The sequence below is a fragment of the Carettochelys insculpta genome, chromosome 22 (assembly GCF_033958435.1).
Source record: "Carettochelys insculpta isolate YL-2023 chromosome 22, ASM3395843v1, whole genome shotgun sequence".
Classification (NCBI taxonomy): Eukaryota; Metazoa; Chordata; order Testudines; family Carettochelyidae; genus Carettochelys; species Carettochelys insculpta.
In genome coordinates, this window is record NC_134158.1 from 3,771,645 (window position 1) to 3,791,905 (window position 20,261).

Genomic DNA, 20,261 nt, shown 5'->3' on the forward strand with positions numbered 1-20,261 from the left:
CTGCTGTATCTCCGGGTGCGGGTGGAGGGGCTGCCTCTCCATCTCGTCAATGTCTATGCCCCGACACGCCACCCGGAGAGAACTCCCTTCTTCCGGCAGGCGGCAGCCTTCCTCGACACCACCGATCCTCGCGAGTGCCTGGTCCTCGGCGGGGATTTCAACTGCACCCTCGAGGAGCGGGACCGCACGGGGACCGAGCATGGCCAGGCCGCCGCGGGCGTCCTCAGGGAGCTTCTCATCCATCGCTCCCTGGTGGACGTCTGGCGCAGCCACCACTCGGACGACGACGCTGGTTTCACCTGCGTCCGAGTGGTGGGCCATACATCTGTACACTCCCGGTTGGACCGCATTTACATCTCCCGGCACCATCTCTTCCGGGCCCACGCCTCCAGCGTGCGGCCGGCCCCCTTCTCGGACCACCACCTGGTGGCCGTGAAGGCTTCCCTCTCGCTGGGGAAGCGGGGGTCGGCCTACTGGCACTTCAATAACAGCCTGCTGGAGGACGTGGGCTTCGTGGCGTCCTTCCGGGAGTTCTGGCTGGCCTGGCGCGAGCACCGGCGTGCCTTTCCCTCGGCGCGGCGGTGGTGGGATCTGGGAAAGGTGCGCGCGCGGCTCTTCTGCCGCGACTATACTCGGGGGGCCAGCCGGCGGCGGGATGCGTTGATAGGGCAGCTGGAACGGGAGGTTCTTGAGCTGGAGAGGCGTCTAGCCGCCAGCCCCAACGATCCATCCCTCTGTGGCACGTACCAGGAGAAGAGGGACGAGCTCAGGGCCCTCGACGCCCTCCGGGCACAGGGGGCCTTGGTGAGGTCGCGGATCCAACTCCTCCGGGAGATGGACCGCGGCTCCCGCTTCTTCTACGCCTTGGAGAAAAAGAGGGGTGCCGAAAAATACATCCTCTGCCTTCTTGCGGAGGACGGCACCCCTCTCACGGATCCGGTGGAGATGCGCGAGAGGGCCCGCGCCTTCTACGCCACCCTTTTCTCCCCGGATCCGACCGACGCCGACGCCTGCAGGGTGCTCTGGGACCAACTGCCGTCGGTCAGCACGGGCGACCGGGACCGGCTAGAGCTTCCTCTCACTCTGGCCGAGCTCTCGGAAGCCCTCCGCCTCATGCCCACCAACAAATCCCCGGGCATGGACGGGCTGACCGTGGAGTTTTACCGCGTGTTTTGGGACGTCCTCGGCCCAGACCTGCTCAGCGTCTGGGCCGAGGCCTTGCAAAGCGGGGTCCTCCCCCTGTCATGCAGGCGTGCCGTCCTCGCCCTGCTGCCCAAGAAGGGGGACCCCCGCGACCTCAGGAACTGGCGTCCCATCTCGCTCCTCAGCACGGACTACAAGATCATCGCTAAAGCCATCTCCCGTCGCTTGGGGTCCGTGCTGCAGGACGTGGTCCACCCCGACCAGACCTACACCGTCCCGGGCCGTACCATCCTCCATAATCTGTCCTTGGTCCGGGATCTCTTAGAGCTTGGGTGTAGGGACGGCCTGTCGTTCGCCCTCCTGTCCTTGGATCAGGAGAAGGCGTTCGACAGGGTGGACCACGGGTATCTCCTGGGCACCCTGCAGGCCTTCGGCTTCGGACCCCGCTTCGTCGGGTTTCTCCGGGTGCTGTACGCTGCCTCGGAGTGCATGGTCAAGCTCAACTGGACCCTGACCGCTCCGGTCAGCTTCGGACGGGGAGTACGACAAGGCTGCCCGCTCTCAGGACAGCTGTACGCTCTGGCCATCGAGCCCTTCCTCTGTCTCCTTCGTCGACGGTTGATGGGGATGGTGCTTCCAGAGGCAGGGCTGCGGCTAGTCCTGTCGGCGTACGCCGACGACGTGCTCCTCGTGGTTCAGGACCCGGGAGACCTGGCGCGTCTGGAGGCTTGCCAAGCTATCTACTCGGCGGCCTCCTCCGCCCGGGTCAACTGGGTCAAGAGCTCTGGCCTGGTGGTCGGGACTGGATGGCAGACGAGCCGCCTCCCGCCCGCGCTTCAGGCCATCCGGTGGAGCGCGGGTCCGCTGCTCTATCTAGGCGTCTTTCTATCCGCCACGCATCCCTCTCCGCCGGAAAACTGGCAGGGTTTAGAGGGCAGGGTCGCTGAGCGGTTACGGAGGTGGACAGGGCTGCTCCAGTGCCTCTCCCTGCGGGGGAGAGCACTGGTGCTGAACCAACTCGTCCTGTCCATGCTCTGGTACCGCCTCAGCACCCTGGTCCCACCCCCGAAGTTCCTGGACCAGCTCCAGAAGTTAATCCTGGAGTTTTTCTGGCCAGGACTGCACTGGGTCTCTGCAGGGGTACTCCACCTCCCCCCGGAGGAGGGAGGACAGGGCCTGACTTGCATGCGCACTCAGGTCCATGTCCTCCGCCTCCGGGCCCTGCAGGGACTTCTCAACGCCAACACCAACAGTGCAGATAGTCCGGCTTGGAGTACGCTGGCGCATGCTTTCCTCCGCCGTCACCGAGGGCTCCGATACGACCGGCAGCTCCTTTATTTATCTTGGAGAGACCGTCCGCGAGGCCTCTCGGAGCTGCCGGCCTTCTACCAGGACCTCCTCCGCACTTGGCGGCTGCTCGCAGCCTCCAGGTCTTTAGGGGCCACCACGGGGGAAGACCTCCTCGCGGAGCCCCTGCTACACAACCCCCACCTTCGTGTGCAGGCGGCGGAGTCTCCCGTGGTGCGCCGGAGGTTGGTCCTAGGTGGAATCACCAGGGTCGGAGACCTCCTGGACTACGACCGGGGAGACTGGATGGAGGCCCCGGCGCTCGCCCAGCGCATGGGGCTCTCCTGCCTACGCTCTCCCCGTCGCGTACTCGAGGAGGTGAAGGCCGCCCTGCCGCCCACTGCTCACGTCTACCTCGGCCGGGTCCTGCGAGAGGGTGCGCCCCGCCCCCCTCTCACTCCTAGCCCTCCGGACCTCTCCGTGGGCCCCCGGCTTCGCGATCCTGCCCGCCCCCCTCCCCTCCACCACCCCAGCCGGCTGCATACCTTGCAGCCGGTCCCCTTCCGAACCGCGCCTAGACACCTTCTGTACGCGCTCGTGCTTCACACGCTCCACTTCCCCACCCTCGTGTCCCGCCCCGACCACAAGTGGCGGGACCTCTTGCCGTCATCGGAGGGTGGGGAGCCCCGGTGGGCCAGCCTCTATTCCACCCTGGTCCCGCGGCCCACCGGGGACATCAGCTGGAGAATCCTCCATGGAGCGGTGAGCACGGGCGTGTACCTGGCACGGTTCACCCCCATCCCAGACACCTGCACCTTCTGCGGCATGAGGGAGAACCTGGCGCACATCTACGTTGAGTGCGCCAGGCTGCAGCCCCTCTTCCGGCTCCTCCAGAACCTCCTCTTGAGGTTCTGGCTGCACTTCTCCCCGCACCTCCTTATCCTGTCACACCCTGTCCGCGGCCCCACAAAGTCGCGGGACCTCCTCGTCTGCCTCCTCCTGGCCACGGCCAAAATGGCCATCTACAAAACCAGGGAGAGGAGGCTGGCAGAGGGGGCGACCTGCGACTGTGGGGCCTACTTCCGTTCCTCCCTTCGCTCACGAATCCGAGCGGAGTTCCTCTGGGCGGCGTCCACCAACTCCCTGGACACCTTCGAGGAGCGGTGGGCGCTGTCCGGGGCCCTCTGCTCGGTATCCCCTTCCGGCTCCCTCGTTCTAAACCTTTGACCCTCACTCCCATCCCTGTTTTTTTCCTTTGTTGTCCCCCGTATTTATTTGGTGACTGGGTTTTTAGTGGGCCCCCCCTCACTGTGAGAGGGGCCTTTTAGCCGTGGGCAGGACATGCCTGCCCACACCTCTCCCCCAGGAACACCAATAGGTGCAGGAGACCAAACTGACTCACTACAGGAACCAACATCATTACAACCGGAATGTTTTACACGAGGGAGCCCCGTGTAATCAATGTCTGATGCAGCGATGGCGACTGCCCGGTCCCCCACAGCAACCCAGAGCCTTGGGGAGGTCTCACAGCTCCCACACTGAGGGTCACCATAAATTGTGGTTTCACAACGAGGTGTTTACAAGGGAGCAGATCTCAGGGCTGACTCGCTCCCCACGCGGCTTTGCCTGGCAGGTGTCACACACGCGCCCTTTGCATCCCCATGCAGATGAGCTCTGGCGGACACGCCCCTCCCAGCCTGCAGCCGCGTTGCGTTCCCGCCGCCGCACCCCCTACCTATGGGCGGTTGTTACTATTAAACACCAATGAAAAGTCCGTTCCGAAGGAGCAGTCGGGGCCTTTGCACAATCTGCGCATTTAAAACAATCCCCAGGGCTTTGCAGTGTCACAGCACAAGCCCAGGGGAAAGTGCAGCTGTGAGCACGAGGCAGCTCCGCCCCCCAGGGACCGCCCAGCGCTCCGCCCAGTCCCTCCTCCCCGGCTCAGCAGCTGGTCCTGCCCCTGCACATGCTCCGCCCTAGGGCTCAGCCGGAGGCACAGGCGTCCCCGGGAGCATCGCCGCAGCCGATTCCGGTTTGTGCCCGAGCCCTTGCTGAGCGGTGGAGCCGCAGCCCGTCTGTGCGCCTCAGCCCCCACCCCTGGGTCCGGCCGCGGCCCTCACGCGCACATGGGGGAGCAGAACAGAACGTGCAGCTGGAATCTGAACCCCCTTTTGTGTGCAGGTCCCGGCACTGCCCACAGACCGTCCCGCCTGCCTTGGGAATGGGCCATCGCTCTCCCCCCGGCCGCTCTGCGCCCACAGAGACCAGAGCTAAAGCATCCCGGCTCTGCAATGGCCAGTGACGGGCGTCGCTCCCGGGGAGCCGAGGGGAAGCCGCTCTCCCAGGGTACCCGGCCGGCGCGAGCTCCACACCGGTAACGTCTGGAGTGATGCTGGGGGTGAAGCGTCGTCCTCGCTGTCGGACACACACAGCTGAGTTCTACGAGCTCTGGGCCCGGCGATCCCCCCGCACTTATGGGTGTAAAGCCGCCGCGATGGGCCCCAAGGCCTTGGAGCTCCGCGGAGAAGCAGCCTGTTCTCTGGGTGACTGCTGGGTGCTGGCGTGTGCGCTGGGAGGGGAACAGCCACACGGCTCCCAGCACTGGGCCCAGTCCAGTCTGGGCCCCTCACCTGCTCAGGCTCCCCAGCCTTGTACTGCAGCCCAGCGGGGGCTTTTCCTCGGCTTCACACACCTGCCTGACAGCCGCGCACAGGTGCTCGCGCTGGGCGATCGCTTTGCTCCAGGCGAGCAGCCGAGGTGACTGGTGAGAGGGGCCTGGGGGCCCAACGACCATGTGATCCCCCCACAGCCTGGGGAAGGGCCGGGACAAACCCCTCCTGCCTCACTCCCGGGGGGGTTTGGCGCCCGGCACCTCTGGAAATCCCACTGGGCCCCATCTGCAGCTTTAGACTTTAAACCCCCCTGGAAGCTCTGGGCCTGAGTGAGCTGCTGCCCGGGCGCCGGTTTTGAGCTGGAGCCTCTGGTTGAAAAGGAAACTGGCGGTGTCCAGTCAGCGCCCAAAGTCCAGGCACCAGCAGCGACCGGCCCCGACATGGGCTGGGGCGAGGGAGCGGCAGTGCTGGGAGGGGTCAGTCTGTGCCGCGGGGTCACTGCCATGGACAGAGATTCCCTGCGGCTGCGCTGGGAGGGGGCAGATTGTCAGGGGAGCCGCGTTTGTCCCCCCGGGGGTGGTACCAGGGCAGAAATAAGGGTGGGGGGGGGCCCGGAGAAGGTGCGGGTGAAAGTGCAGAGATGGGACCTGTCAGTCACATTGTAAAATGAGACCTCGCCCGCCTCGTAGTCCAGGAAAACCCCCACCTGGCCGGGCCTGGCGCTCGCGGGGAGGTGGAGAGGCAGCTGGTGGCGTGGGAGTTCCTGGCTGAACAAGAGCGCCTCCTGCTGGCCCGGCTGGGAGAGGTGGCCCCGGAGATCGGGCGGTGGGGGGAGGAAAATGCCACCCAGCTGGGGGAGAAGATTTCCAGGCCCGGCGCCCTCAACACACAGCTGGAGGGGACGTGTCAGCAGCCGGCGCTGGAGCTGCTGCAGGGGAGAGGGCGCTGGATGTGCCCAGGGCCCTATTAAGGAGAGGACTGAAGTTCCGAGCCCAGAACCATTCAAGTAGAATTTCTTTTAGAGACACGTAAAGTACCTGCTGCACAATCTCTGTTACTCTGTGAGGGGGCAGAGAACTTGTAGCTGATTTTGAAGGACACACATCTTAGGGGCACAGCGGGGCTATTGCTCTGCAGCGCAGCACTTGATTCTTCAGGCACCATTTTTGTACGAGACATTCCTAGTGCTCCCTCAGAGCCCAGCTAATGAGCATCACCGCTAGTTGGGACCAGTGGGAATCGGGCCTGGATCGCTTACGGCGGGTCAATGCCCTGACAGGGCAACCAGCAGCGAATTTGCGCTTCACACTTATAAACCAAGTTGCGATGTACTTCGGGCGGCCGCCCCTGCTCTACTAGTCGGACAATGGCCATTTATTCCCATGTTTCCACAAGGAGGTGGAATTGGCATGATTAACCGCTCCTTTGCCCATAACCTGGTGCATGATGGGATACAAGGGCTGGTCATTAACAGTCCGCTCCATCATGGCATTCCTTGTACTCCGCCCCACTGCGGCTCCCTTCGCTAGTGGGTGTGTTGAGGGCAGCAGATGTACAGGGAATCACCAGCTCCCGGGGTTGCCAAATGACACCTTCAGTTTAAAATAGTGAACAATTGGCGGTAGATGGTGTTTCCAGAGAGCCCAAGTCATGTTAAAGACGCGGCCGTTTACTGCCCCTTCACCGCAATAGATGGCACCAGGGCAGTGGTGGGCAGTAGGGGGATTTTCAACTCCTACTAAGAGAATCTTTGACTCTACCCACAACCCCCACAACCAAGTTCAGTCTGCACAGCACGTTTATAAGATTCGTGCATTTTTCTGCAGCCACCTGATTCAATAATTAGGTTAACTTTAATATTCCATCTACAACAGGTTGCAAAAACAGTTGCTAGCTCAGCCCTGTAAATTACTGCAGATTCGTGTAGCATTTACAATTCTGAACAAATTGCCTTCAATTGTCTGTCGCGTAAATGTCAGTAGGAAGGCTGTGATTGGGTATTAAAACTTGTACCAAGATAAGCTATGGAGATAAGTTGGTGTTTAACAGAAAGATCACATTCCACACAAGCACTGGATCTGTCATCTGTTTTACAGTCTTACGAATGATAAGATTTTCTAGAGTGTCCATCATTACCACTTCGATCAATCGTCCTTTGTAAAATTAAACTATATATAAGAGAACAATATGAATATTCATTTGTCATCATTTTAGCTATAAATTGTCATCAAGGGTCCCATTGTCACGGGAATTATCTTATTCTAACCTACAAAAGTCTCATTTAAATAGAAAAATCTGATTGATTTTTTTCAAAGTTTTAACAAAGTAGCTAGTAATATAATATCTCGTAGTCTGGTAGTATCATTTCATATAGAACATGGATGGAGACTCATAAATCTATTTGCCCTATGCAGGGTAAAATGAAGAAACCAAAATGTAGGTGGGAGAAGGTGAAAGCGAAGAAAGAGGAAGAGAATCAAGGGAAGACATTGCTAGCTACGACAAAGAGACGTACGGACTTTTGTTCTTGGCAAACAAGAAGTGAAGGCAGGGGCACTGCAAAGGATACGGATACATTAGTGACTGTGACCCCGGCTTCAGAGGCAAGTGACACCTGAGAATTAGTAGGCAGCAGTGACATTGCCAGTGGGGAACCTAAGCAGAAACCTGCGTTGAACAATCTGGGAAGCTGAAGTTTCCCGCTGATCTAGGACAGTGGAATGTGTGGGTAGGTTTGTGTGAATACTTTTGCATGAAAGGGGTAAATCAAAGTCAGCACATGGATGGTAACTTTGATGCTTCTGAGAGACCATTCCCTGGTGAAAAGGTCAAGCGCCGGTCTGCACAAGCATTGGTTTCTCCAGAACAGCACAATGGTGAGCCAGTGCAGTGCGAATCATTCTGTGCGCCTTGTAAGTCATTTGCAAATGTGTACGAAAGAGCACGCCCAGCTGGGAAAGGAAATGACTAGAAATCACAGGAGTCCCGGAGCTCCCACCCGCCAAACCTGTCCTGAGCCCGGCCCCGCCCACAGCCTGTGTCCCCACCCAGACTCTCACAGCCCCGCCCCCAAACCTGTCCTGAGCCCGGCCCCTCCCACAGCCTGTGTCCACACCCAGACTCTCATAGCCCCGCCCCCAAACCTGTCCTGAGCCCGGCCCCGCCCACAGCCTGTGTCCTCACCCAGAGCTCTCACAGCCCCGCCCCCCCACCTGTCCTGAGCCCGGCCCCGCCCACAGCCTGTGTCCTCACCCAGAGCTCTCACAGCCCCGCCCCCCCACCTGTCCTGAGCCCGGCCCCGCCCACAGCCTGTATCCCCACCCAGAGCTCTCACAGCCCCGCCCCCAAACCTGTCCTGAGCCCGGCCCCGCCCACAGCCTGTGTCCTCACCCAGAGCTCTCACAGCCCCGCCCCCCCACCTGTCCTGAGCCCGGGCGACCGACGCCAGCAGAAGGGTCCCTCCAGGGATTGAGCAGGAGCTGAGGGGAAGGCGGACTCTTGTGGCTAACGGCCAATAGCGAGACAGGTTAGGATTTTTTGGCCACTGAGGAAAAGAGATTGGCTCGGTCTAGCCAATGGTCGTGAGAATTGCCTGGATTGACATTCTTGTCCACAGGGCGGGATCAGAACGGGCGACCAATGGCAGGGAGGGCCGAGCCAACTGCTCAAAATCGGACGGGGATTGGTTATTCTAACGACCAATGGCGGATCGGGGAGGCAGGATGACAGCCAATGGGGGAGCGGGGTGGGGCAATTCAAAGGCGCGCGGGACTGCAGCAGAGGACGCTGGTTGCGGTGAGGCGCTGCCGCAGGGGTGGGGGTGTCGGTTGGCCCCCGGGCCGGGCCCGCGCTGGGCGAGGGATGACCATGGGCCATTGACCGCACGAGGCGCTGCCGCGGGAATGCCCGGGGGGGGGCTGAGCTGCGGGGGACAAACGCCCCGCCCCCCACCGTGGCGCTGGAGCCCGAGGCTGGGGGCGGAGCTCAGTGTCTGGTTCTCGCCTCTCCCGGGGGGCGGGGCCGGAGCCGGAGGGTTTTTCCTCTCCCCGCCCCAGAACGTTCTCGGCGGCGCTGGAGCGGCCCCGCCCGCGGGGGTGGGTGTGAGCAGAGCCCGGCGCTGCCCCTCCCCCACGGGCCGGTCCCACCCGCAGCGACCCCCCCACCCCTCGGGCCGGGCGCGGAAGGGGCGTTACTGCAGCTCCGGTCCCGACCCCGCCCGCGAGCCGGGGGGTTTCTCCCCCCTCCGGCCTGTCTGCCGATTACGTCACTTCCTCTCCACCGGCCCTGGCCCCGCCCCCGCGCTCAGCCTGGCCGGCGCAGCTCCTACTGGAGGCGGGCGGGGTCCGGGGGAGCCGCGCTGGGACTCGCCGGCCGCGTGTGCGGCTCCGGCAGCGGAGGGGTTAACCGGGGTCCGGCGGGAACGTCCTGCGGCTGCCCGGAGCCCCCCGAGCCGCCGCCAGGTGAGGGGGGGCCCGGCCGGGCCGGGCCGGGAAGTGACTCCACCCCCCCCCCCCCCGTTTGTGTCTCGGACCCTCCGTGCGGGGCCCCCCCTCCCCGCGCCAGCGCCTTCCCCTGGTCCCGGCCGGGCCGCCCCGTTCTCCGGCCGCTCCGCCTCGTCCTGCCGCCCGCGCGGCCCCGCCCCGCCCCCCCCCCCTCGCAGCGGCGCCTGGTTCGCCTCGTGCTGCGGGCGGCTCGCGGCGCTGGTCCCCGCGGGGAGCAAAGAGGCGCCGCCCCAGCGCCCCGCACTCGCCCCCGCCAGGCTCCGGGGCGTCCGGAGAGGAGAGGGGGGCGGGGGCGGCCGCGGGGGCTGTGACGCGGGGCTGCTCCCTTCCTCCGGGCTTGTCCCCGTGGGGTGTCACTAACCACGTGACGTGTCCGTGGGACACACTCCAGTGCGCAGCAGTGCTGGGGCTCAGGCCATGTCCGGAGAGAAACGAGGACGGATTTGGGATCTGACTTGTGCAAGGCGGTTCTGTGAGACTCGAGCGTTTCCCCAAATGTGCATGTGCAGCACGTGTGCCCCAGGGAGCGAGTGTGGGGAGCCGGGGGATGCGGAGCGGCTTCTATCCCTGTCTGAAATGTCTCCATTGCCCTTCTCCCCTGCCAGGTGCAGAGCCCCCATGTCTGGCTCCAGAGCAGCCCCGGACCTGCAGAGACAGAGCGAGGACATGGCGGTGGCGGCGGAGCTGGTGACCTTGGAGGATGTGTCTGTGTGTTTCTCCCAGGAGGAATGGGGGCTGCTGGCCCCGGGGCAGAGAGCCCTCTACAGGGAGGTGATGCAGGAGAATTACCAGACCGTGCGCTGGCTGGGTGAGGAGTCCTGTCCCTGGGGGTGTCACAGGCTGTGTGGGCTCCGCAGCAGCTGGGTTGGCTTTGGTTCAGGGTCCCTCCCTGCCCCTGTCCCCAGTGTCAGGGGTGTGAGCCCCAGGAATCACTGGCTCCCCTGTGAGAGACTGTCCCCTCCACGGTCCCTGCCAGGGGAAGCAGGTTCAGGGACATGGCAGTGGTGCTGCTCTTCCCACAGCCCAGGTCTCCGTGTGCTTCCCACCATCTGCCTTGTCTGGATGTGTGAGTGGAGGGGCCCAGGCAGGAACGGCAGGTACCAGAGCTGTGGGGCTGGGGCCGGCTGCTCTTCATGCCTGTAGGGCACCCCTGGGGACAGCGTACTGCACCCCTGCTAGCACCTACCATTTAGGGGGAGTTCTTGAACAATCAAGCACAAATTCCCAAACAGACACACCAGCTCTCCCATGTACAGTAGTTTGCTTTCTCAGAAGTCACTGGTGGGTACCAGACACAGGACAAACCGGTTATGAGTAACGTGTACCCCAGTTTGGATGCAATGTTGCTCCCCGTAGGTCTCATAACACACCTCATCCAGTGTCCTCGGCCTGCATTGATATTGGGGGTTTTGAAGATAGTTGGGAGGTGCCAGCTAGGTCATGTGACAGCTGGTGGGGCCAAACCTGGGCAGTGGGTAGTAAAACTGTGAAGGCAAAAGCGCAGCTAGAATCTCAGCAGGAGGTTGTGGGGGAGGCAGAGATGGGAGATGTAACTAACCCCCTCCAGCTACACTTCTGCCATTCTCCTTCCCGCACCGAGGGAAACGCACTGGGTGCGGCTGGAAAGTGAGTCAGCAACAAGGCCGTGATGCAGGAGGAAAGTGGTAAACTACGCAGAGAAGCTGCTGCTGGCAGAGTAGAACTGAGGCAGTCGAGAGGGAGCCCAGCTGCAACAACAGCCACATCCCCCAGAGAGCAGCACAGCCAAACACCACCATGGCCGGCTGCAGGAACAGCAGCTCTTGTGGGTCGCTGGCAGGGCCCACCCAGCCACAGGCAAGCAGGGGTCGCAGAACAGGAGCCTCGGCAGTGTCTGAAGCAGCCAGCCCGGGACTCGGACAACTTCCTCTGCCTCCTGCTGGTTCAAGTAGTTCATCAGAGCCGAAGAGCTGGAGGAACCAGGTCCCAGCCAGGAGCTTTGTGGACAGAGCCCTTGGGGAGCCAGAGCTCTGCCAGAGCCTCTCTCTCCAAGTTCCAGTGATCTGCCCTGTGGCAGCTGCAGTCTGAGCCGTGTCTGCGGGCCTCGGTTTCGGCCCTGCCAGCCCTCACTGAGCTCACGTTTTGAGTCCAGCAGAAACACAGAGAAGTCCTGTGGCATCTTACAGACTAACTGATGTTCTGGAGCATCAGCTTTTGTGGGAAAGGCCAAATTCACCAGATGCACCAAGTGGAAATTCCAGAGGCCAGTAGAAGTAAACAGGCACAAGAAGAGGAGGGAGTCCCACCAAAGAAGAAGGCCAGAGTCAATGAGAGCAAGTCTGTCATGGAGGATGTAGCCCATTTCCAGCAGCTGATGTGGCGGTGTGAAAGCCAGAGCAGAGAAACTGCTTTTGCACTTGGCCAGCCATTCCTGGTCTGTGTTCAATCCTAAATAGATGGGGTCACACTTGCAAATGAATTGCAGCTCTGCAGTTGCTCTTTGAGGTTTGCTTTCGACATTTTCACATTGCAGGATGGCTACTTTTAAATCTGCTCCTGAGCGTCCCAGGAGGTTTTGTATGTTACTGTTCCTGGTATCTGATTTGCATCCATTTATTCTTTGACATGGAGACTGTCCAGTTTAGATGTGCAGGCGAATAAGCTCCGCTGGTTAAAATAAAATTAGAATATAAGTGGAGATACACATGTAGATCTGGAAGGGACCTCAGGAGGTCATCTAGTCCAGTCCCCTGCCCTCTTCGCAGGACCAAGCACCGTCTCTGACATCTATTTGCCCCAATTGCTCAATGGCCTCGTCAAGGATTGAACTCACAACCCTGGGTTAACCCTGGGTTAAGCAGGTGTGGTAGTGTCATTGGTGGGTAGAGATGGCACGGAGGTATGTGGAAGGGTGTGGTTTGTGATTTACAGTGTTGTGGTCTATAGTTGCTGGTGAGGATTTGTTTCAGGTTGGTGGGCTGGCTGTAGGCGAGGACACGCCTGCCTCCCAAGGTCTGTGAGAGCAAAGGATCGTTGTCCAGGATGGGTTGTAGGTCCCTGATGGTGCATTGGAGAGGCTTTAGTTGGGAGCTGTAGCTCATGGCCAGTGGTGTTCTGTTGTTTTCTTTGCTTGGCCTGTCTTGTAGCAGGTGACTTCTGGGTACACGTCTGGCTCTGTCAATCTGTTTCTTCACTTCCTAAGGTGAGTATTGTAGTTTCAGGAGAGCCTGGTAAAGGTCTTGAAGGTGTTTGCCTCTGTCTGAGGGATTGGAGCAAACGTGGTTGTACCTTTAGTGCTTGGCTGTAAACAGTGGATCGTGTGGTGTGCCCTGGATGGAAGCTGGAGGCATGGAGGTAGCATAGCGGTCCTGGGGTTTCTGGTATAGGGTTGTGTTAATCTGACCATCACTTATGTGCTCAGTAGTGTCCAGGAAGTGGATCTCTTGTGTGGACCATTCCAGGCTGACGTTCTTGGTGTGGAGACTGTTGATAACACAGTGAACTCTTCAAGAGCCTCTTTCTCGTGGGTCCAGATGATGATGATGTCATCAATGTAGCTCAAGTAGAGGAGGGGCACCAGGGGTCAAGAGCTGAGGAAGTTGTTCCGGGTCAGCCATAAAATTGTTGGCACAGTGTGGGGCCAGGCGGGTGCCCATTGCAGTGCCACTGATTTGAAGGTATAAACTGTCCTCAAATCTGAAATACTTGTGGGTGAGGACAAAATCTCAAAGTTCTGCCACCACTTGGGCCGTGGCATCATCAGGGAAACTGTTCCCAACAGCTTGAAGTCCATCTTCACGTGGGTTTTTTTTGTGTAAGGGACCTCTACATCCATGGAGGCCAGCATGGTGTTTTCAGGAAGATCACCAGTGCACAGCAATTTCCTGAGGAAGTGGGTGGTGTTTCAGAGAGAGCTCGGAGTGCTGGTAACATAAGGTCTGAGTCGAGAGTCCCCACAGCTGGACAAGGCTGCAATGAGAGCGCCAATGCCTGAGCTGATGGTGCCTCCAGAATGTCTAGATTTATGGATCTTGGGGCTCTGGGGGTGTGTCTGTGCAGATCTGTTCCTGCGCTTTTGTCAGGAGTGTCTTGAGCAGACGGTGCAGTTTCTGTGTGTGCTGCTCAGTGGGATCAGAGGACAGTAGCCTGTAGAAGGTGGTATTGGAGAGCTGCCTGGGGGTCTCCTTTTCATGGTCTGACCTATTCATGATGAGAACAGCAGCTCCTTTGCCAGCCTCTTGGATGACAACGCCAGAGCTGTTTCTGAGGCTGTGGGTGACATTGCATTCCGCACGGCTCAGGTCCTGGGACAAGCGATGTCGCTTTCCCACAATTTCTGCCTGTGCACAGAAGCGGAAGCGCTCTAGGTATACGTCCAGTCTGTTGTTTTGATTGCCAGGAAGGATTCCATGCAGAATTCTTCTTGTACTCGAGGTGTGATGGTGCCTGCAGGGCTGTTCTGAGTCTTGTTGAAAGTATTCCTGGCAAAACTGGGGCAGGGTTCCAGATCCCCACAGAACTGTGTCATGTTTGTGGGGGTGGTGTGGCACAAAGAGAGTCCCTGAGATAGCACAGACTCCTCTGCTGGGCTGTGTGTGTAGTTGGATAGATTGACAATGTTGCCGGGTGAGTTACGGGTACCACTACTGTGGCCCCAAATGGCAAGTAGGAGGTGAGAGAGTTTACAGTCCTGTAGAGAAGAGCAGCGGGCGTTGTAACTCTCCTGTCTCCTTTCAGTAAAGTCCAGCCACATGGGTGTTTGTGTGGGAGGCTGGTTTTAAGGAGAAGCTCCAGACTTGAGAGCTCCTTGTGATGTTTCCCTGTTTGCTGCACAGGATGCTGAACAGGTGGTTCCTCAGGTCTGTGGGAGTGTGCGACCAATCTCTCGACACAGTCCCTGCAGTGTGTCGGTTGCAGTGAGTGTTTCACCTTCAGCCCGTTGGGTGGGACGTCCATCCATTTGCACTTGGCGAGGAAGATGGTGTCTGTATCTGTGCAGGTTTTTTCATGGGTTTGTTGGATTCCGGCTCCACGTGGCTAAGTTCAGTGCCTGCCTGGTGCCAGGCATTGGGCGTAGCTGTGTTAGTTTTATCCACAAAAACAACACCAAATCGAGTGACTTGTTTGAGCTGAGTGGTCCTGTCCTGCCCTGGGATGCGGGGGGTGGAACAGGTCAAGGGGGAGGCTGAGTTCTACCCTAGAGAGTGCAGCAGAGCACTCGGCTCCCCCAGGAATGAGCTGGGCCATTCCCGAGGCAGGGGTGAGGCACCTGTACCCCAGGTGAGTGTGACATGGGATCTTGTACCATCCAGAGCCCGGCCTGTGCCTGGTGGGGAAGGAGCCTCTCTGGGTGGGCGGCTCAGATTCAGGGACTGGAAGAAGTAATGGCCTGGACCTTCCTGAACAAGATCAGCACTTGGTTAATTGCTCCCCAAGCAGGATTGCCAGCTCCCAAAGCTGATGTGATCTCCTGGGTGGAGCGAGGGGAGGCGCTGGGCATCCCAGATCTCCAGGGCGCTGAGAAAGGGGAGATCATCAGTGACCCCCACACAGGTGAGCAGTGAGCTAAAGAGACTCAGAAACCGATTTCCGTGTCCTCCTAGATGTCACTTGGGCCTTTTAATCCAGACTGACTGAGCCTTCAGCCTGTCTTCAGTTCCAGCCAGAGGGTGGGAGCAGGGCTGGGGTCCCTCTTCTGGGGAAGGGTTGTGAGGAAGGAGGAGCAGCTCAGTTCATGTTATTTCAGTCTTTCCATCAGCCGTTGGCTGCATTTCCCCTTCAGAGTTTTCCTTTGAGCTGTTTGGTTCTCTCTGTGTCCCAGTAGGTGAGGTGATGCTGCTCAAGAACAAGGAGGAGAATCTTCAGCTGGAAGAACCAGAGCAAGTGGCCTCCTGTGGGATATTCCTGGGAAGCTCTGAAGGTCGTGTTTCTCCGAGTCCTGAGCACAGAGAGACCTGTGAGAGTCAGCGTAGCCCAGAAAGGCAGCAGGGAAACCATGCAGGGGAGGGGCAGGATAGCTCCAGCCATGGGAGCAGAGGCGTGAGAAACACTAAAGAGAGCGAACAACAGAAAACCTGTGGGGGAAGCTTCAGTCTTAACAGTCTTTGTACCATCCACACAGGAGAGAAGCCCAATATCTGCCCTGACTGCGGGAGAAGCTTCCAGCTGCGCTCAGGTCTTATTAATCATCAGAGAACCCACACTGGAGAGAAACCCTTCCACTGCTCTGAGTGTGGGAAAAGCTTCTCACGCTCCTCAAGTCTTAAAAGTCATTGCAGAATCCACACAGGAGAGAGACCTTATAGCTGCCCTGACTGTGGGAAAAGGTTCAGACAGAGGTCATGCCTTGTTTTACATAGGAGAATCCACACAGGAGAGAGACCCTTCAACTGCTCTGAGTGTGGGAAAAGCTTTCGGCGAAACTCGCACCTTCTCACTCATCAGGTAATTCACAGCGGAGAGAAACCCTATCACTGCACTGTCTGCGGGAAAAGCTTCAGCAGGAGTGCAAACCTCGTTAAACATCAGAGTATCCACAGAGTGGATAAACCCTTCAACTGCTCTGAGTGCGGGAGATGGTTCAGTGACGTTTCCAGCCTTAATAAACATATGAGAATCCACACCCGGGGAAAACCCTTTCTCTGCTCTGACTGCGGGAAAAGCTTCAGTCAACGCTCATATCTGGTTGACCATCAGAAAACCCACACCGGGGACAAACCCTTCCGCTGCTCTGACTGTGGCAAAAGCTTCGTGCGGCTTTCAAAACTTACAAGTCATTGCAGAATCCACACAGGAGAGACACCCTATAGCTGCCCTGACTGTGGGAAAAGGTTCAGATATAGGTCATACCTTTTTATGCATAGGAGAATCCACACAGGAGAGAAACCCTTCAACTGCTCTGAGTGTGGGAAAAGCTTCTCATTCTCCTCAAGTCTTAGAAGTCATTGCAGAATCCACACAGGAGAGAGACCTTATAGCTGCCCTGACTGCGGGAGAAGTTTCCAGCTGCGCTCAGGTCTTATTGATCATCAGAGAACCCACACTGGAGAGAAACCTTTCCACTGCTCTGACTGTGGGAAACGCTTCTCATGCTCCTCAACTCTTAGAAGTCACTACAGAATCCACACAGGAGAGAGACCTTATAGCTGCCCTGACTGTGGGAAAAGGTTCAGACAGAGGTCATGCCTTGTTTTACACAGGAGAATCCACACAGGAGAGAGACCCTTTGACTGCTCTTACTGCCAGAAAAGCTTCAGTCGGAGTTCCCTCCTTGTTGTACATCAGAGAACCCACACAAGAGAGAAACCCTTCACCTGCTCCACCTGTGGGAAAAGCTTTCTTCAGCGCTCCAGTCTTAGTCGTCATCAGAGAACCCACGTTGGAGAGGAACCCTTCAACTGCTCTGACTGTGGGAAAAGCTTTCGTCAGCGCTCAAGTCTTACTTATCATCAGAGAACCCACACTGGAGAGAAACCCTTCCACTGCCCTGACTGTGGGAAAAGGTTCAGACAGAGGTCATGCCTTGTTTTACACAGGAGAAGCCACACAGGAGAGAAACCCTTTGACTGCTCTTACTGCCAGAAAAGCTTCAGTCGGAGTTCCCTCCTTGCTGTACATCAGAGAACCCACACAGGAGAGAAACCCTTCACCTGCTCCACCTGTGGGAAAAGCTTTACTCAGCGCTCCAGTCTTAGTCGTCATCAGAGAACCCACACTGGAGAGAAACCTTTCAGCTAATCTGACTGTGGGAAAAGCTTTTGTCAGCACTAAAATCTAACTGATCAGAGGAACCTTTCAGCTATTTTGTCTGTCCGGGAACACTCGCACATTGTCAATCATCAGAGAGTTCACACAAGAGAATAACCCACTGACTGCACTCACGTGGGTAACCTTCAGTGGCTGCTCGGACATTATTGATCATCAGAGAATTCACACAGGAGGGAAATCCCATAACTCTCTCTTTGTTGCTATTTTTGAAGCTGGGCCACCGGGCAAAAAGTCAGTGAGAACCCCATGAACTACCACACGGCTTCTCATTCCTCAAGGGTGTGGTGTTACGGAGCCAGTCAAGTAACTAAAATAAAGTCCACTTGTTCCCTACATTAACCCTTGCTCCTTTATAAAAGAACTAGACACACTGGAGTTTAAGGACCTGAACTTGATTAATTTTTGTTGTCTTTTTTTAATTAAATAAACTGAAAATGCTTCACTTGAGTTGTTGCTCTCGGGTGTGTCTGGAGAGGAGGGGTCAGTGCATGGGGACTCTGGGGAGAGACCATTGTCCTAGCCCACTGTCACCGCAGCAGCTTTGGGCCCAGGTGAGAAGCACCTCTGCTTGGCTGCTGCAGCTCCAGCAGGTCCACCCAGGGGAGCGGCGTATGTCCCTCGCCTGCGGCAGGGCCAGGGTCATCGGTCCTCTGCATTGCCCAGCCAGAGAGGAATGCAGCAAATGTGCACTTTCTCCTCGCTCCCTGATGGAGGGGAACAGCCAACCATGTCCCTGTATGAACTTAGGGGGGAGGGAGCTGCAGCTGTCCCCAAGGACACCTGGGGGTGGGATGCTCATGGCTGGGATAGTCCTGGGTGGGGGAGAGGGGGCATCCCCAGCCAACCCCTTTCTCATGTTGTGGTCGTCTCTTTTCTGTGTGGCCCCTGAGAAGCCATCCCGGTGCAGCCCATCCATTTCCTGGCACACCCACACCCCAGCCTGGCTCTAAGTTACAAGAAGAGAAAGCTGCAGACCAGAGTGGGTGGTCCTGGTTCTTACCATTTAGGAGTTCTCGACCAATGGACAAGCCCAGACCCAGACAGACAGACAGACATTCCCTCTCAGAGACTCTAGAGCGGATCCCCATGGGAACAGATGGAATTAAAAAGGCACCTGGGCAAGTAAAACGATGCAAAACTTCCTGTACAAATGAGATGAGCAAACGTTGCTGGTTCCTCTGCCTCTGTCTGTGCAGTGTTGGTCGTCGCCTTTGCGCCCGGGCACGGCAGCGGCAGTGATCATTGCTCTGTTCCTTCCTCTCTTTGCTTTGGCAACACTCACTGTTGTCAATGTCGGCTGACGTGCAGATGTGCTGACGTGGTCGCTGCCTGGGGAGGTCCCCTAAACCGAGCAACACAGCGTAGGAGCCCTGCCCTGAGCAGTCAGCAAGGCCCAGCTGCCTTTTAGCAGGGCTGAGCAGAACAGCCAGTGCACCGGTGGTTTGCCCTGGCACAGGCGCGGTAACAGACACACAACCAAAGCAGTGGGGGCTGGGAGAGGGGAGGGGCTACTTCTCTCAGGGTGGGGGAGGGGGACGCAGGCCCACCCACTCCACTGCTCCCCAGCCCGGGGCCCGAACAGCAGCTCCTGCCAATAACCAGTGAGTTTTCTCCCAAGCAATCAGCTCCAGCCCTGGGCTGTGGGGCTCCCCAGCCCCAGTCAGGGACCTTGCAGCCGGCGCAGCTCCAACTGCAGGGCTGTGGGTCTCCCCACACCCCAGCCAGGGACCCGGGGGCTGGCTCGTATGGGTGGGGAAGTCCAATGGCACAGTGAACAGTGGTAAGTGTGTCCCCCTCGTGTTAGTGAGTACTGGTAAGTGAAGCACTTGTTAAACGAGGGGTGAGGGTTAGTGCCACTTGCTGGGTGTGTCTGACAATCAGATGCAGATATTCTCGCGCTGTGAATTTGAGCACTAGGGTGACCGGATGCAGAGCTCCAGCTGTGCCCTGGCTGGTGCGGAATGAAGAAATAATCCCTTCCCTGGCTCTGCTGGCAGTGCCCCGCCCAGCGTCATCCCACACGCCCTGAGCCTTCTTGCTGCACATGCAGCTCTCAGCCGCTGTGATCCCCAGGGCCTTTTCTGCAGCCCTCTCCCTTCGCCAGGCGGTCCCCAGCCAGTGGTGCTGGGCTGGACGAACCCCAGGGAAGTGCGGGATTCTGCACTCGCCCTTGTTCAGCCGCTTCACGTTGAAAGAAGCTGAACAGCAGCACAGAGTGAAGTGAGAGCGGTGCCACGGTCACACAGGAAGCCTGGTGCTGAGCCAGAAACTGACCTCAGCTCTCATTCAAACAGCCACCCGGGGTCACAGGGAATGAAGAGAACAGGGCAACTTCCTGCTACCCGTTCCCTGCAGTCCAAGCATCTGGCTGGTGGGGGTTTAGGGACAGCCAGAGCAAGAGGTTGTGTCCTGGCCAGCTTGGCTAATAGCCATCGCTGCTCCTATCCTCCTCAATGAGCTACTGAGCCCTTCTTTGAAGCCAGTTACACCTGTGGCTCTCACGCCATCCTGTGGCAGCAGACACCTAGATTGGGTGAGAGAGCATTTCACGGTTGGTTTTTTTACGTCCTCCGGGTGTCGCAGTGCAACGACCTCCCCACTTGAGTTTCTTTGTTTCTACTCCATGCAGCTGACACACTGGTTTTCATCCGTGAACGCTTCTGCAGAAAGAGATGTTAGTTTTTAAGGTCCTAGACTACAGTCTCTGGAGCTGCACATCTCAGAGAGCTAGAAGGGACCTCAGGATGTCACTGTCCAGTCCCTGCCCTCAGGGCCAAACACAATCCCTGACAGACTTGTTTTTTTTTTTTTTTAGTATTATTTGCCCCAGATCCCCAAATGGCCCCTCAAGAACTGGGCTCACAACTCTGGTAAAGGAGAATGCGAGATAAAGGCAGTTGGAGCAGGCACTCATATCCTTTCACTAGACCATTTCATCAGAGTAGTGTAGAAGCCAGAATAGTTCTCCTTA

The 20,261-nt window shown here is 58.2% G+C and overlaps 1 protein-coding gene across 1 annotated transcript; it reads left to right on the top strand.

Annotated features, from left to right (window-relative positions):
* The first annotated feature begins 9,360 nt into the window (after nt 1-9,360).
* Nucleotides 9,361-17,718, top strand: LOC142024767 (uncharacterized). The gene is made up of 3 exons (XM_075016969.1): nt 9,361-9,502; nt 10,150-10,352; nt 15,345-17,718. Exons 2-3 carry the CDS (start codon nt 10,163-10,165, stop codon nt 17,258-17,260), a joined length of 2,106 nt encoding a protein of 701 aa, XP_074873070.1. The 5' UTR covers nt 9,361-9,502; nt 10,150-10,162; the 3' UTR covers nt 17,261-17,718.
* Nucleotides 17,719-20,261: the final 2,543 nt, after the last annotated feature.

What these genes read in the sequence shown, in the direction of transcription:
- LOC142024767 (XM_075016969.1), top strand. Translation starts at nt 10,163, where the DNA reads ATGTCTGGCTCCAGAGCAGCCCCGGACCTGCAGAGACAGAGCGAGGAC. An exon ending in CCAGACCGTGCGCTGGCTGG is followed by an intron (nt 10,353 to 15,344) that starts GTGAGGAGTCCT and finishes TCTGTGTCCCAG; the next exon opens with TAGGTGAGGTGATGCTGCTC.